This window comes from Haematobia irritans, chromosome 2, assembly GCF_050003625.1.
Source record: "Haematobia irritans isolate KBUSLIRL chromosome 2, ASM5000362v1, whole genome shotgun sequence".
NCBI lineage: Eukaryota > Metazoa > Arthropoda > Insecta > Diptera > Muscidae > Haematobia > Haematobia irritans.
The window spans coordinates 6,358,792-6,377,413 of NC_134398.1; the positions used below are offsets into that span (position 1 = coordinate 6,358,792).

An 18,622-nucleotide genomic window follows, 5' to 3' on the forward strand; every position below is an offset into this window, starting at 1 on the left:
GAACTTGTCAATGAAACCGCTTTGTGATACCATAAGTGGCGAATTTCTCATCAATGAGTGCTGTCCGATGCTAAGTTTAGTTCACTGAACTCCTTTTTATAACGGAGTCCGAAGGGTGTTTAAAATTGCAATAGAACCCGTAACAGAAGCTTTGAAACACTCAACAATGTCACTAGCATTAATGAGAGGGGTGGTTAGGTTAGGCTAGGTATAGTGGCAGCCCAATATTTCAGGTTCACTTAGACTATTCAGTCCATTGTGATACCACAGAGGTGAACTTATCACTGAGTATTGCCCGATTCTATGTTTAGCTCAATGACAAGGGATCTCCATTTTGTGGTCGAGTCCAAATGGCGTTCCACGTTGCATGTGGTTTCACTGCAACGTGGAACCCTTGAAACACTCAGAAACCAGCACTACTGAAAGGGAATAAGCCCACAGCTGAAATTCCAGCAAAAAATGGAGCACTATTTCAGAAGGATTGTAAGGGAGAGAGGCAGTACCAACTGCTTAAAAAACAACCGAATCAGCGCTGATTTTTGTGGGAGATGTCCCGATTTACTATTTTATAGCATTGCTGGTATGAAGGAAAACACACGCAGAGAAGGGATATGATCACCTCAAACATGTTTCAAGAGCAAAATGTTATTTTGTGTGGTGACCATGTAACATGTTTGACCTGCTTGCCGAAATCAGATACATGATTTCCGAGAAAATAACATGGTTGCGAAAACCATGTTACATGGTCACCACCCAAAAATAAGATTTTGCTCTTAAAACATGTTTGAGGTGAATATATTCCTTCTCTGGGTGCAGCACTACCTTTCATGCATCTATATTACATGGATGGGTTGCAATAACGTAAACTTTCTTTCCTGGTGGTAATTTTAATATTAGGTAATTTTTTCAGTGTAGTACTTGCCTAAAGCCTGTTGAATAATTTTCGCATTTGTCTTTGTTTCATCGAAACTGAAGCTGAATAAATAATAATCGATGTTATTTTCCCTTTTTCAGCAGACAAAAACTGCTGAAATAATATTGTTTTCTGTTCAAATTTTCTAAATTTTCCTTTATAAATTTTTCAATAAAATTTATTTGTATTTTCAATACAATTAATTTATTAAACATTTTCTAAGACAGAGTCTGGCGGATTTAAATTCATGATGGAGGGTATATTGGCTTCTTTTTTATATTTTCTTCATACTGTGGGTATAAATGAATAACTTGGTTGTTTTGTTCGATTTATCTTAAAACATTATGCAATTTATTTATAAATTGTTTATTATTAATAGATATATACTTCATATTGTGTAACATCATCATACACAAGACATACAAGTATACAATACATGTCTAGAAAACAAACAAAAAAATTTGGGGAAGGGACAAAAAGGACTACAAATTATAATAGTAAAGTAAAACATAAGAATTTTTTTATGTATATATAGGAGAGTAAAGTACATGGAATACAAATTAAAATAAAAATATTTCGTTTTTTTTTTAATATATAATATATAAAATTAATTTAATATAATACATTTTGTACAAAATTTTAATGAAATTATTAACACATAACTTAAGAAGAGGTAGGCGGTCCGATGAATAGAAAAAAAACAAAAAGAAAAACCAAAGAAAATAAATCAAAACTTTTAAAGATACCTAAAAAAACGGGGGGAGGTTAAGTTACACTCTGTTCCCCCCGTGCATATTGAAACGAGCAAGTCAATTAATTCAAAGTGAACATATGAAAATTATCTATTGATTATTTATGAAGACAATGTTAGGCTTTACAGGCTAAAAAAAAAAAAGATTTCCCGGATATTTCTCAATTATTTTCTATTGATTCAGAGAATAAGAACGTCTACATGAGGAAGTTATCCCCCATTTTAGCAAAATTTATTTTATTTGAAATTAATTTTCTTTCTTTCCGCCTTTTCCTTTCTTATGGAGGGGTTCTATTGTGTGTCAGTGTCTGTGTATGTTTCTTTTCATTTTCTTGAGATAGGAATTAAATTTCTATAGAAATGTAAGTAACATCAATTAAGCCATAATTAAGTAACAAATTTGCCCAGGGTTTTTACTCCCACATCTCAACTAAAGTATATCTAACTACCTACGTACGCTCTAAATGCTACGTTTAATGCTAACTAACGTGCGCTTTGCTTCACGCTTACATTCATTCTCATACATTCTTTCACTAGATCTTTAATTTCCAGCTCTCTGCTCTCCGTGGAGGTGCAGAGGGAGGCATTCCATTCCATAGAATTTCATTGATTTAACGCTTAAAATATATATACTCGTAACATATAGTGATTGTGTGTTTTTGTTTTATAAGTGATTGTGTCCAACACTCCACTTCTTCCCGCCCATGCTTCCCGCTGTTGCATTGGATGTCGACTAATCCCGATTTTTTGCTGGTTGGGGCCAAAACAGGTGGTTTCAATTTATTTCTTTCCTACTGGAGGGGAGGGACGATGGCATTCTTAAAGTTGCACTTGGAATGATTGTGTTGGTGGTTTGGGTGGTGATATGAATGGATTGGTACTGTGTAGGGGTGCTGTTGACCCAGCAATGGCTGTGGGCATATCGGGCGATAGAGGTTTTGTTACTCCGGCCACCCATTCCGCATCGAAGGGATCATTGAGGCCGGGCACCGAACTCATTGACTGGGTTCGTCCTCCAGCGGCAAGCATAGGCCCCCGCTTATGCGGAGCTGGTGAAGTACTTTTGACTACCTGACCCAGCCACTGGTCAGCTTTGGGCAGTGTGGCTTCGGCTAGCGATGTCTTCTCCGTACTCGTTGGAAGTGTTGGCGTATTGCTGGGTGTCTGAGGTGGCGTATTCAAAATCGCTGGTGAGGCCGTAGCAAGACGAGGTGTTACTTTTGCTGTGGGTGTTACAATACCAAAACTATTGGTACTGCTGGGAGAGGAGATTACTTTCTGGTAGTGCTTCTCAGCAGCTATGATATTCTGGTTAATGCTCAAGTTATTGTTGAAATTGAGATCATCGGCAGCACCTCCAGAAGATGCTGCTAGCACCGTGTCATTTTGTGACAGCAAGGTCAGTCCTTGGCTGAGCTCTTGACAGAGTTGACTAACTGTTTCACCACCATTTTCCAATTCCAGGGCCCCGGGCCGGGCTGGCGACACCTCTGGTATGGGCGATACACTACGATTGGGTGTGGTCAAGCCTAAAGTTAATCCCGAGGCAGCAGCCATAAAGGCCTTTTGACGCTCAGCATTGGACGGAAGATCGTTGATACGCAATGACATCTGACGCTTAAAGGGTGACTGTGTACCAATTGTGCTGAAGGCCCTGAAAGAACCTTGACGCTCCAACATTGAAGGTGTGGCATGAGGTCGTTCAATTGCAAATGGATTAAAAGGCTTCGGCTGGGGCTGTATTAACGCCGATGGTGTATCTATGCCACGCTCATTGTTGGCCATACGTTCGGTCATAGTCTGTTGACGGAATGAGCCAGTCCTTGTGAAGGTATTGTTCTTTGTATCGAAGGTCATTGTGACTCCACATTCTTTGTCACGTCGTTGTTTGCGCTCCAGACATACAGCAAAGGCACAGCCTACGGCATGCGAAAGACGTTCACCGGAATCCTTCACGGCCAAAAAGCCATGACACATCCAACGACGTGTTGTACCATCGCGACAAATGTAACTGAAGCCACGCTCATGATTGCGATCTGGAGCACAAAAACTGACTTTCTCTATAGTTTGATCGACAATAAGGCCCTTAGTTTCGTCATCAACTACACGTAAGCCATCGCCACTGACATGAAGTAAACCGCGAACCGGGCGACGACGAGAGTTCTGAAAAGAGAAATGCAAAAAAACAATGAGAATGAGAATTGAGACAAAAATATTAAAGAGAGAATTGAAAGAGGTTAATTGAGAGGCTTAGAGAGCTAACTTTCACACGATGGTGAGAATGAGAATGAATTGAGACACATATATGGAGAGAAAGCGAATTGAAAGAGTGAAATTGAGAGGCTTATGGCGTTTTCTTTTCTTGTAAAAAATTCACACTTTTTTTGCATTTTGCCCGGAAAATGTACTCTTTAGGTTCTTTTCTAAAAAAACAGGCAAAAGTGCGAAAAGGCTTCGAATTCTGTTGTGAAAATAGCGCCACGCATAGAGGCAAATTACGGGCATTTTCAGCACTGCCAACAAACGAGAGTGCTGCGATTGCCCTGTTTCCTTCTTTGAATTCTTTTCTGCCCGCTGAAATGATAGCATTTTTTTAGGTTTCTGGTAACATTTTAAAAATGCGCATTCTGTACAGACAAAATGAAGGCAAAGCACTTTTTTCAGAAAAGAAAACACCATTAGAGAGCTAACCTACACACAATGGTCTGATTATCTCAGTGAGTGAAGTATTTTTAATGCAGAGTGAACAGAGCCAAATATATTACTGGTTTCCTAGGTAAATTATCTAGGCAACATAGCTATCTTAGTTAACATTAACTGTTAACTGTATTGTGTATCTATTCACCACAAGTGGTGAAATTTTCTCACAGCAAAGAGAATGGCCCAATATCGGCTCTTTTATCTCAATTTGGTTTTGTAGAGTACTAAGAATTTTAACATCGGAATTTACCAGTAATGGGTTCTAAACTATTGGATATACAATAAACTACTGAGTATTTAATCCCAAAGTATGGATAGAAGCTATTTACCAAATTTCTAAAAATACAGAATAATTAAATTAGGATAAATGGTGGATGCCATCTGTATTATTTCAACATGGGGATCTCCCATAATATTTCAAATTTCAAATTATTTTCTTATTTTTAATATTCTTGCAACACATCTATCTCTGCCTTTCCCTCTATTTTAAGACAAGCTTATAACATTTTTCTAATTTATTGTATCAACTACTATTGTACGCATTGTCTTGCAAACTGTAGATGTTGGTCGTAATTCATTGAACTCAAGGTCAAAGAGAGCTTAATAAATGTTTAATTAAAACAGCTTGATATGGTTGTACTACTACGATATTAATTAAGGAAACTCTTCTTTTTTTGGTTCATAATTGCACAAATTCTCAGATCAGTAAAAGTTCAATAAACCTATATAAATTAAATAAAGTCAGTGGAGCAATATTTCAGCCGAGTGGTCAAGCTGGACAAAGCATTAAAAGGCGGAAACAAATTTAAAACAAAGAAGAAAAACTAAAACCCACCAAAAATATTACAAATATATATAGTTCATAACAAAGAATAAATGATCATGGTGTTGAATAAGCGATTTACCAGGATGGGAGATTCTTTCGTTTCAGGACTTTAATTTACTTTATATTCCAAAGAGGCAATGAAAGATTTCATATAGAGAGACCGATTATTTGATTTCTTTGTGCAATCTTAAGGAAATCATATAAAAATTAAGGATTGTAGATAAATTGCCAGAAGCTATATCGGGGAATAGAGATCAACCATCGATCGTTATGAAAAAAGATAGACATAAACCCTCCTCCTATCATGGGGCTAAAATAAATTCCATATTTCAAGCAAATGAAGGATTCTACATGGTCAAGGAGTCAAATTAGTGTATCGACCCACCGTGCGGTGGATTATCCCACCTCAGTAATGCTGGTGACATTTCTGAGTGTTTCAAAGCTTCATACTCAACAAAGCAAATTTGACCTATGCAACTTTCTACCGAGCTTAACCAGCCTAAACACAAACACATATTTTTCCTATCCTTCAGTAGGATAGCTTCAATGCTCAGTTTCGACCAAACACCAAAAAGTTTTTCAGCGGTGGATTATCCCCCTCAGTAATGCTCGTGACATTTCTGGGTGTTTCAAAGCTTCATACTCAACAAAGCAAATTGGACATACCTACTTTCTACCGAGCTTAACATGTCTAAAGACAAACACATATTTTTCCTATCCTTCCGCAGGTTGGCTTCAATGCTCAAGGCGGCATCAAGATTACATCAGGCAGACGATTGGACGGACACAATCTTAGAATTGTATTCTAGCTAATAACGAACAAGGAGGAGCCTCGATGAACAAGGAGGAGCCTCGATGAAGCTGGTTCCGCCATGAAACTCAAGCGGTCAAAACTGGGGATCGGCTTAACAGGTTGGCTGATAAGTCTCCGGTCTGACACATAGATGGCGTCGCTAGTATTAAATGCGTATTATTTTTATATAGTACCAACCTTGAAATGATTCGTGTCAAAATTTGACGTCTGTAAGTCAATTAGTTTGTGAGATAGAGCGTCTTTTGTGAAGCAACTTTTGTTATTGTGAAAAAAATAAAAAAAAGGAATTTCGTGTTCTGATAAAATACTGTTTTCTGAAGGGAAAAAAATACGGTGGAAGCAAACACTTGGCTTGATAATGACTTTCCGGACTCTGCCCAAGGGAAATCAAAAATAATTGATTGGTATGCAAAATTCAAGCGTCGTGAAATGAGCACGGAGGACGATGAACGCAGTGGACGCCTGAAAGAGGTGGTTACCGACGAAAACATCAACAAAATCCACAAAATGATTTTGAATGACCGTAAAAAGAAGTTGATCGAGATAGCAGAGACCTTAAAGATATCAAAGGAACGTGTTGGTCATATCATTCATCAATATTTGGATATGCGGAAGCTCTGTGCAAAATGGGTGCTGCGCGAGCTCACATTTGACCAAAAACAACAACGTGTTAATGATTCTGAGCGGTGTTTGCAGCTGTTAACTCGTAATACAGCCGAGTTTTTCCGTCGATATGTGACAATGGATGAAACATGGCTCCATCACTACACTCCTGAGTCCAATCGACAGTCGGCTGAGTGGACAGCGACCGGTGAACCGTCTCCGAAGCGTGGAAAGACTCAAAAGTCCGCTGGCAAAGTAATGACCTCTGTTTTTTGGGATGCGCATGGAATAATTTTTATTGATTATCTTGAGAAGGGAAAAACCATCAACAGTGACTATTATATGGCGTTATTGGAGCGTTTGAAGGTCGAAATCGCGGCAAAACGGCCCCATAGGAAGAGGAAAAAAGTGTTGTTCCACCAAGACAACGCACCGTGCCACAAGTCATTGAGAACGATGGCAAAAACTCATGAATTCGCTTCGAATTGCTTCCCCACCCACCGTATTCTCCAGATCTGGCCCCCAGCGACTTTTTCTTGTTCTCAGACCTCAAAGAGGTGGTCGCAGAAACGGAGGCCTATTTTGAGGCAAAATAGAAGGAGTACTACCAAATTGGTATCAAAAAATTGGAAGGTCGTTATAATCGTTGTATCGCTCTTGAAGGGAACTATGTTGAATAATAAAAACGAATTTTGACAAAAAAATGTGTTTTTCTTTGTTAGACCGGGGACTTATCAGCCAACCTGTTATATGGAGACTGTATATATGGAACCGGACCGATATGGAACAATTTTTATGATTATTAGAGAGTATATACTAACATCAAATTTCCAACGTATATACTAACATCAAATATCCCATCGATATAATTTGCTTTTCCGCGAGACTCCAACAGTCATATCCAAGCTTATATGTGGTCTTTACCTAAAAGCTGTCCGATATATCCTGATTCCTTCGTATGTTAGAGTGATTTCAATAGTTGGACGTGCGGACGGACGGACGGACGGATATCGCTAGATTGATTCGCAATATCACCCCGACAAAGAGTACATATAATTTATGGGATTTGAGAGCAACATTTCTATGCATTACAATTGGAATGAAAAAGTTCGTATACCCCCATCCTAAGGAGGACAGTATTAATTGTGGGTTCTTAAACTGAATTTCTTAAAACTAAAATTGATTATATGGAGTTCTGATTTCAAACTTAAAAAATATATATCAACTTACCCGTAAAACTTTGAGGGCTTCCTCGCAAACTTGCATACCGCGCGATTCAAAAACTTCAACACATCCCAGATATTTAACACCAAATGAACAGGTGGCAGTACGTACAGCCTCTTCATCGGCCTGCCATTGGTGGGGTTTTGAGGATTCTGGGACACGATCCTTTCGACGTCTAAACGAATCACGAAAGGATCGTCGCAAACGATCCATTTTCTTGGGTGATTTTTTACTAAAACGAAATGAGGCGGATTTCTGTTGAGAGAAGACAAAAACATAAACAAAACATTAGTAAGAGCATAAAGAAAAACAAACAAAAATCTCTCACAAGCCTTAAATACACAAAAAAGAGAAACAAGTGTTTTTTGGGAGAGAGAGAAAGAGCGATGAATAGCTTTACTTCAATGTTCACCTCAAATTCGCTCAATTAAACCTACCCCATTTGCAACATCACCAAATTTTCCTCTTTGGAAATTGCCCCGCTCTAATGGCTCATGCGTGTGTGACGATGTGTTACCCATCACGGTCTGTTAATGATTGCTGCTGCTGCTGACGTAGCCGATAATATTACACGACAATGATGATTGTGAGACGATGTATTTTTTTCTTCGTACCGATACCGATGTATTAGGGCTCTGGTTGTTATTGTTGTTGTTGTTGTTCTGCTCCTGGTTTAAGGGTTTCTTGGTGTATGATGTATGTATGTGTGTGTGACTTTTTTTATTCTAGCTGTCCTTTACCTATGTTTACCGATCCACTATACGTGAGAGAATTTCCCAAAGTGTCCGTTACAATTTAAATCGAGTTTAAACCGGTAGCACTCAACCATGTAAACATATGGCAGACAGCTAGCCCAGGGGTAGTGAGAACAGAATATGGAATACAAATTGCGTATTTATCACCCAACAGCCTAAGATCGATATGGAATGTTTACTTTACGCCTTGAGAAGGGAGTAATGGGGATTTTCGTTTATTATTTAATATCACAATTATCTATTATCGTTTCGCTTCCTTAATTATAGAAATCGATATTGTGTATTGACTGTCTCGTTGTGTTTTTTTACAAATTCCAATTTCGATTAAATTGATTTATTGATAAATTTGCATTGATTTGTTTGCAATTATCAATAACTGTACAAGTGTTTTATTGATTTTTATTGCTTTATTTGATTGTAATTCCATTAAAAGTAAACTATTCAATCGTTGGGCCTTCCAATATTGACCATTCGATCTGTTGGTTGGTTTGATTGTGATTTTTTTGGGGGGGGGATGAAGATGACGTAGTCCAATGTTTCTGGTTGAATTGAATTGAGTTCTTTAGGTTGTTTTACAGGAAAATAAAAATACACAAATATTTGGCTGTAAAGAAATAAAAATAAATTATTAATCATGCTAAAGTCCCTAATGGAGATATACAAAACAATCTCCAATAATCCAAACGAATGAACGAACGAACGAATGTGTCTGGTTTTAAATTTCAGTTTTTAAGCTTTGCTTGGTTCTATACATCTATCATCTATCACTCAAATATTTCACAACAGCCTTTTGTCTAATGCCCAATTCATGTTGTCTACCGGACCTCATTTGTTTGTAACCCTCTTTTTTTGTTTGGTTTGCTACTATCATGACTAATGAATCTTGTGGATCTTAGTCATTAGATGCAACAAAACTTTTAGACTCTCTCTCTCTTTGGGTATTACCCCAACCCACCCACTCTCCATGATGTGTAAACGCATTTAAATCTCATACCTCATTTTGTAATCTCTGTAAATTATGTCGATGCACTCTTCTAACCCCTTCGTAAGGTCTCATACTTAATGACTCAGTCATGGAATTGAATTGAAAACCGCACTTTTGTGGGTGTGTTTGTTTGTGCAAGATAATAAACCATCTATAATAATTTACACCCATAGAGACACTTAGATGTCTGTTATCGATTCATACTACAGTTGGGGTCAAAATTGTATTCAAAAATTCACTTTTTTTTATGCAGAATAATAAAAGGAATACAAAGGCATGGTAATAAAGAGGAAATATTTTATTAATATTAACAAACTACCACACAGCACAATAGTTGCAGTTCTTTGTAAATCATTCAATTTAATGTTCATTCAAAATGTTATTCCAGAGATGGAATTTTTACACTTCACAAGAAGTTATTTTAAGGAGATAAATAAAATAAAATAAAATAAAATAAAATAAAAAGGCATTTTAATATAAAGGAAATTTGTTTTTAATATTAAAAATAGGCCATCCAACAAAAAAATTTGAAAGTTATTCCTACAGGAATGAACCCCGTTAAAGTACACTCAAAAAAATGCTTACATAGATTCAAAGATTTTGACCTTCCCTTAAGGATTTTGGTATTGATTGCGAGCCAAAGATGCGGCTCCTTTAAAATAAAGCATTTTTAGCGACCTATCTGGCTTTAAATCTAGGATCAATAAAATTAAAATTAGGATTCAGATCTCATTTATAGAATTTTCATTTTATTTTCGCGATATATTAATAAAGCTATTCACGTACAAACAAATGACAGTTTAAAAAGCCAAATTAACGCGTATACTTCAAAGTAAAAATATTTTCTTAATTCAAAAAAAAAACTTTAAACCAAAAATGCTAAATCCTCAAAATAAATCTTAGCCTATATTTGAAGCTTTTTAAAGATTCAATATTTCAGTTAATTTAAGGTCGATTTCTTTAAATAAAAAATGTTTTTCTTTATTTTAAGAAAAAAATTTCTTAGTTCAAAGACATACGACTTTAACGGAGGGATACAAATTTACAAAATTTGTTTCCAACTTTTAATGAAAAAATTTTTTGAAGTAAATATTATAAAATTTGTTTTAATTAAAATGTCATTATTTTAAAGAAATTTCTGCTTAATATTTTGTAAATTGCGCATCATAAAATTTATGTAGCATAATCTTTAATATCTCGTAAATATTTTTTTCAGTGTACATGCAAAACTGTTCTTTCACAGATGGAATTTTTTTATTTCACTAGAATTCGTGATATAGTCATACCCAATTTTCGAAATAAATTTAGGTCAGGTTAGGTTAGGTATCGTGGTAGCCCGATATTTTCAGGCTAACTTAGACTATTCAGTCCATTGTGATATAACAGTGGTGAACTTCTCTCTTATCACTGAGTGCTGCCCAATTGTATATTTAAATTTAAATTGTATGTATTTGAGCATGTATAAAACATAGCAAGGATAAATAAAATAAAGAAAATTTCCAAAACTATACTAAAAAGGGCATCGATTGCTTTCTAGACAGATGTGGAATTTTTGCTAAAATATTGACTAGTATTACAACGTTTTTAAGTGGAACTTTTATGTTTAAAAAGTTAAGAATTTTTTTTTAAGTTTTAGTTTAATATTATTTTTTTTTATTTAAATCCGAAATACTGAAATATCCTTAAATACAATTCAATTTCAATTTTCAATTCGTGGAATGTGCGATAAAATATTGGCCAGTATTACAACGTCTTTAAGTGAAGCTTTTAAGTCTAAAAAGTTAAGAATTTTTTTTATTTTGAGTTTTTTTTTTTTTTTTTTTAATTAAATCCGAAATACTGAGATTTCCTTAATTTCGATTCAATTTTAATTTTTAATTCGTGGAATGTGCGATCAAACATTGGCCAGTATTACAACGTCTTTAAGTGGAGTTTTTAAGTCCAAAAAGTTAAGAATTTGTTACAATTTTAGTTTATTTTTATATTTTTAATTAAATTAATTACAACGTCTATTATTATAGTATTAATTACAACGTCTTTAAGTGAAGCTTTTAAGTTCAAGAAGTTAAGAATTCTTTAAAGTTTTAGTTTATTATTATATTTTTAATTAAATCCGAAATACTAAAAAATCCTTAATTTAAATACAATTTCAATTTCCATTTCGAGGAATTTGCGATAAAATATTGGCCAGTATTACAACCTCTTTAAGTGGAGCTTTTATGTCTAAAAGTTAAGATTTTTTTAATATTGAGTTTATTTGTTTTTTTTTTTTTAATTAATTCCGAAATACTGAAATATCCTTAATTTCAATTCCATTTCAATTTTCAATTCGTGGAATTTGCAATAAAATATTAGATAGTATTACAACGTCTCTAAGTGGACCTTTTAAGTCTAATAAGTTAAGAATTTTTTTAAGTTTTAGTTTATTTTTTAATTAAATCCGAAATACTGAAATTTCCTTAATTTCAAATCAATTTCAATTTTCAATTCGTCTTTATTAGTCTGCATTTCTGTTTATATTTACAATGTTTGAGTGAGATCTTATCTTCTGGATATTGCTACAAATAATGTGAATTTTTCACCACTTCTAAATCCAAATAGGACATTTTCTTGTTATCCCAGGCAGACAAAAATATCACTAATATTTTTTTCCAATAAAATTTTAAATGAATTTAAAAAAGTATTCAATTAATAAGTCATGGATTCAATTAATTTTTTAATCAAAAGGTAAATTCCCTAAAAAAATTTAATTACATTAAATAATTTTTTTGGAATTGATGTCATTATTATCGACTGGTATTATTTCTGTGATAAAAACGGTTTAAAATAAACATTAATGACTTAAATTTTAATGTATATTTTTATATTTAATTTTAATTGTAATATTTTATTTTTATTATTAATTTAATTTATTATTAATTTAGTTCATTTTTTAATTAGATTAAATTAATTAAGTTTAAAACATTTACATCTGTTTTCTCCCTAATTTAAAATTATTTTTCAGTAATTCTATTTTAATGTGGGTATTAAGTTCGAGTTTAATAATCCATTTTAAGGAATACAAACTTTGTGCAAATTTGCTTTGGGCTATTCCCCATCAAGTTAAAATAAAATTTGCAACAAATATGTATAATTTTATGCCTTTTTTTACTGATTTAGTTTTCACTTTAGCGGCTAAACTCGAACTTAATACTCACCTTTAATGTTTATTTTTCTCTTAATTAAATTTTAATAATAATTTTTTTTATAATATCTACTCCTAGTTAAAAAAAAAAACAATCTTTAACCCAGTAATTAGAATTAAATATAAAAATTTAATCGAAATTATTTATATGAACATTAATAATAGCTTAATAATTTTAATGATATATTGAGAACACAACTCTAAGTCAGTTAAGCCTTCATAGTATATAATAAAAGCAAATTAATTAAATGTTTTGCATACGACATATATGTATCCATTAATTTATATTTATACAATGAATTGATTTAACAATCAATCATTATATTTCCATGTGTTTGTTGTTCATTAACGTTTCAAACAATAGCAAAAAACAAAAACTACAAAGTAAGCTTTAATAAAAAGTCTCAAATATTCTCATTTCGGATGATATGGTTTTCTATTGATGGAGCTAATTATTATGAAGATATCTACAAATAGAAATTTATGCAAATAAAAAAAAAGACTATGGCGAATGACAATACTTTATAATGATAATAATATAAACAAATAGAACAATACGTTTGTGTTGTTGTTATCAATATAGTTCTATGACACATAGTAGGAGGTATAAATTTCTTGATTGTGGCAATATTTCTAAACTTATTAACACTTCACAAGCAATGGATTGACTCAGAACAAAACCAAAGAAGCGGAATTCGAGTGGTTTTTCTATGTTATTATTAATTATTAATAATTTTATGTAATTTTATTTTTTATTATTTATATTAAATTATTGTTGTATTCAATATGGTATATATAACATAATTTAATTAATCAACAAATCAGAGTTATTATACTTTTTTAAGAAACTACACGCAAAGAAAAAAAAACGTGTACCGAAAACGTTTTTCTTTTGTTAGAGTTTTTTGAATTGCTTCGAAAATTTTAAACTTTTATCACCAAAAAAATTCGTTTATTACAACATTTTTATTTTTTCAATAAAAAAAGTCCAGTCCATTTCGTTTATATCAAACACTGTTCTTTTCTGAATTTAGGTCTTTAATAAGACACATTTTACAGTTCACAATTTAATATACTACAATGTAATGTTGAACATTTTTTCGAAATCTTCCGAACATATCTGGAATATATGTAAAAAAAAAAACAAAAAAAAAAAAAACTTTGGTCGAAGCAGGGATCGAACCCACGACCCTTGGCATGCAAGTCGGACGTAGCACCCACTGTTCCACGGTGCCAAACTAAATGTTTGTTTCTGTTAAATAAACTTTGTTTATTCGGTTCATGGGCGCCGCAAGCTATGCTATATAAATATAACTTATATGGATATTTATCTATTGATGACCATAACAGGTACATAGCTCAGTGGTTAGTGTGTTGGCTTACAAAGTGCATGGTCCGCGGTTCGATTCTCCGTCCAGGCGAAATATAAAAAAAAAAATTATAAAATCGTATAATTTCTTCTTTGGTATTACAGGAAAAGGTGTTAAGAACTAAAAAAACCTCGTCGATGTGAGAAAGATGTGAGGGAAAATGCAATTAGCAAGAAAACAATGTTTTTTTTAGTTTGTCTTTATGAAATTGTTTTTACATCCTGGAAAAGAATAAACGTTTATCACAAAAAGTATCTACTTTTCTTCCAAATACACTTCCTTACAGCGAAAATCAAATGAGAAACGAACTTTGTTTGTCTAAAATTTCGTTTGGGAGGAAAGAATTTTTTTTTTTGCGTGTAATAACTTTGTGGTTTAGGTTATAAAAAAGGTTCACAAAAACAACAACATGATTCAGCTCCCACATAAATCGGTACCCGTTGATTTATTTTTATATAATTGTTTTTATTAGTTCTTAATATTTATTTTATTTAATTTTATTTAATTTAATTTTATTTTATTTTATTTTATTTTATTTTATTTTATTTTACTTAATTTAATTTTATTTAATTTAATTTTATTTTTTTATTTCCTATATTTTTATTATAATATTTATTCTGTTTTTTTTTTCGCAACAAAAAATGCGGAAAGATTTCCTTAATTTAATCTTGACATCTGCAATTTGAACTTGAACTACCTTGGCAGTATAATATACAAAATTAGATAATCTAAACAAAAATTTATTTTTTTGTTGTTGTATTTGTATACATCTTAGATAAGAACATTTAAGTGTTGACATTTAACTAAAAGCAAAATAATTTTTCCAAACGAACCTGTTATAAAGAGGTTGACAGGCCAACCAACCCTTTTTAAACTTTGGTCTAAGACATTTTACTAGACTAGAAAATGGAAAATAACCGCCACCACTAACTAAAGGTTGTCCTCTTAAAATTGATTTTACACTTTTTTTATCTCGCTTATTATTTTTTTTTTTTTTTTTTGCTTGAATAATACGCAAAACAAAACTCTTATATGTACATAAGAAAACAAAATAATAAAACAAACAGAGGGGGTTTAGACTTTGTTTTTATTTCGTCTTTAATTTTTTGTTTACTACTACTGCATAAACCATGTGATGTTGCCTTAAAAGTGTCACTCACAATACTCTTGGTTAGTGTTTACGCCGCCTTTGTTGGTTTATCAACTGAGCAACTGAACAATAATAACAACAACAATCCTAGCAACACACAACTACTACTACTCACACACAATGTCAATATTTCCCCCTCACCATATTATCTGTGAGATTTCTATTCACAACCACAATGAATTTGTTATTGTTAAAGAGTAAGACATTGCTTTTATGCAAAAGTAACAGTGATAAGTCCAGCTAGTGTTGGCCACTGTAGTTTGTTTGTATTTAAATCCATTTTGGCTAAATAAATTTTTAATGCAAACTTGGGATTTTTTTCTATGCTGTCGCCTGTAGGCCGAGTACATAGATAGATCCATGTCTGCTTTTAAGGTAAAACATTAACAAGTTTTCCCACCTGGCTATAGTTACATTGGTGTGTGTGTTTTTATTTTTTTGGAGTATGAAAGCCAAATCTAACTGTAAATAGTTAATGAATGTAAATCAGTGCAGTAAACAACTACCAGCAGGTTTTAAACGCAAATGCACAAAAAAGAGCATAGGCCACCCCTTCCATGCAACGGCTGCCACAAACTTGTCTAGACTAAATAGTGTGGCAATATCTTACATTTTGTGGTCTATAAAACAGCTGATTTATGTCAAGTGCGGAATAAAGTTGTGGTTGGATTAGATTATGCATTGTGGGTGTCTATTACGAAAGACTCACTAAGGAGGATTTTCTTATTTTTTTCCAACCGGTCTATCCGGTTTATGGATGTTGGAAAGAAGTTCACACATCCTTGAAAAAATCCCATAGAAAAAATCATGAACGACGTGGTCATTTCGAAACGATCCGTTCATGACAGTGAATCAACACACATGTGTTGTCAAACTGAGAACAGATGGGGTCAATCTGACAACGTAAAACTGACACTATACGAAGTTCAAGATGGGCGCATTATTGGTAAAATTTACAAATTTTAAGAAAGTCTGAACTACACAGAAAAAAATTTCACGAACATTTTTCCAATTAAAGGGTTAATTGAGTTTTAAAAAATATTCAATAAAAAATTTACTGATTCAACAATTTTTTTAATTGAAACAAAAATCAATCACAAAAATTAATTGTATCATTTAATTTTTTAATTGGATCAATTAATTTTTTAATTGACTATAAATTATTTTTTTAATTGATACTATCATTTCTGTGATTGAAGGCATTTCAATTAAATAATTAATTGGATCAATTAATTTCATGGTTGAATCAAAAAATAAAATGCTTATATATTAATATTGTGGGAGGCACAAATTTAGTAAATCTTTATGCTTCATTTGTGTATACTTATTTCCCCTCAAAACTTAATAATTCCAAGAACTCAAATAGAATTAAATTGGCTTTAGTGCCATATAGGGTTCATTTGAGTGTAACGTCATGCTCTTGAAACATGTTTCAAGTGATTATAAATAGCTCTTTTATCTTAGGTTAGGATATAATGGCAGGCCTTTTTATTTTATATTAAAGGCCCCTTTGGAAATTATATTTCGATTAAGGTCATTTATAAAATCTCTTTTTTGTGCTCTTTAACTGGGATTCCTTAATTGACTGGGATTCATCACTTGTGGTACCACAATGGGCTGAATAGTCTAAGCAAGAATAAAATAATGGGCTATCGCTATACCTAACCTAATCTAACTTCGTTTATAAGGCAAAGAATATTGATCTAATCCTTTTACGAAAGAGAGAAGAACGGAGAGATTACCAAGCTTTCCCAACGCTGTTTTATTCTAGCAAACAGATTAAAGTAGAAATAAGAAACGAATTTTCAGCATTTTTAACATAATCAACCTGCTAACACAAACTAAACTTAAGTGACTCTATCTCCAAAATAATTAAATTAAAATAATTTTCTGAAACATTAATTTTTAAAACATCTATATCCATTTCTTTTTTTGCATAACTTCATCAGCAAAAGCAAACCTTACTCATCTAACTAAAAAAGAGATTAGTTCTCAGAGGTGCTCTCTCACAGAGCTTATTTGATGGTAAGGCAAGGAATATAGATCTACGCCTCTTTGAGAAAGAGTGGAGGGGAGAGAGTTCAACAAGCTTTCGCAATGGTGTTTGATTCTCCAAATGGATTAAAATAGTCGTAAAAACGAATTTTCAGCATTTTTAATCTACTCAATCAGCTAAGACAATTTAAGGACAACACTTACGTGACTATATCGCTAAAGAAAGGTAACGTTTAAAATAAATTTTTGAAACATTAATTTTTAGAACTTCTCTTCTATACTTCCATTTCATTGTTAGCTTAACTTCATCAGCAAGAGCAAACCATATTCATCTAATTAAAAGAGATATATGACAAAGGCTTTTCTAAAAATGGATTCTCAAGAGATTAGTTCTCTGAGGGCTTCCTCACAGAGCTTATTTGATTATTAAGCAAATAATATTTATCTACTCCTCTTTGAGAAAGAGAAGAAGGAAGATGTCAAAAGGCTAACCCAACAGTGTTTTATTCTCACACACAGATTAAAATAGCAATACAATCAAATTTTCCATTATTTTCAATCTAATGGACTAGCTAAGATACTTATTTATATACTACACTTACGAGACTCTTACAGAACGTTTAATTTTTAATAATTGCCGAAAACAATTTTTTTTCTAAACTTTTCTTTTGTTTTCCCATTTCTTAAAATTTTTGATTCATTGCTTTTGCCTCTAATGGGCGTTTAGTTTTAATTAGATCATTACAAAAAATCCATCCATGACATAAGTATAACAAAATAGATAATTTACATAATTTCTCCAACTAACAAAAGCTTAAACATAATTTTGTGCTCTTATTCCAAAGTTATTGAAAATCATTATTATCACTTTAGCTTGAGAATTGGGCCCTGGTTGAAAAAGCTATTTTTTATACAAGAAAAGAAAAAAAAAAAAAACAACCATCAAGCCCACAATTTTCAACAACTCCAGAAATGAACAAAGAAAACCTGTTTGTGATTGTTGAGATTTTCTTGTTCCCAATGAAGGTTGTTCAAGGGAAATATCTACAATAGCAAAAACCAAAGATAAAGGGCGTGGGTTTAACCCACCAAACAAAGCTTAAGATACAAGATTTGAAAATATAAGACTCTGTTATAGAGTCTTATAGAAGTAAAGTAAGAAAATGATATGGGAAAATATTAAGTAGGAGGAATAAATAATTAAAAAAAATGTCTATATATAATAATAGGAATTAAATTAAAGTTCTTTAAATAACGGAAAATCTACGATTTAAAAATAAAAATAAAAAAATCTTTCTTTTCATTTATCATAGAGCATTCGTTATAATACCCATATGGTGACAATTTATCTA

At 32.6% G+C, this 18,622-nt stretch overlaps 1 protein-coding gene across 2 annotated transcripts in view; it reads right to left on the bottom strand.

Moving 5' to 3' along the window:
• Window positions 1-1,228: 1,228 nt before the first annotated feature.
• Window positions 1,229-18,622, bottom strand: part of numb (NUMB endocytic adaptor protein) — a 90,547-nt gene continuing 73,153 nt past the window's right edge. The window contains exons 1-3 of one of the 2 annotated variants that reach the window (XM_075293210.1): window positions 8,269-9,028; window positions 7,838-8,086; window positions 1,229-3,827 (exon numbers count right to left, since the gene is read on the bottom strand). In XM_075293210.1, the coding sequence (XP_075149325.1) occupies window positions 2,484-3,827; window positions 7,838-8,086; window positions 8,269-8,352 (1,677 nt within the window). In that variant the 5' untranslated portion in view covers window positions 8,353-9,028 and the 3' untranslated portion in view covers window positions 1,229-2,483. Of the gene's footprint in view, window positions 3,828-7,837; window positions 8,087-8,268; window positions 9,029-18,622 lie in introns of those variants that run through there. The other variant, XM_075293213.1, reaches the window with a different exon arrangement.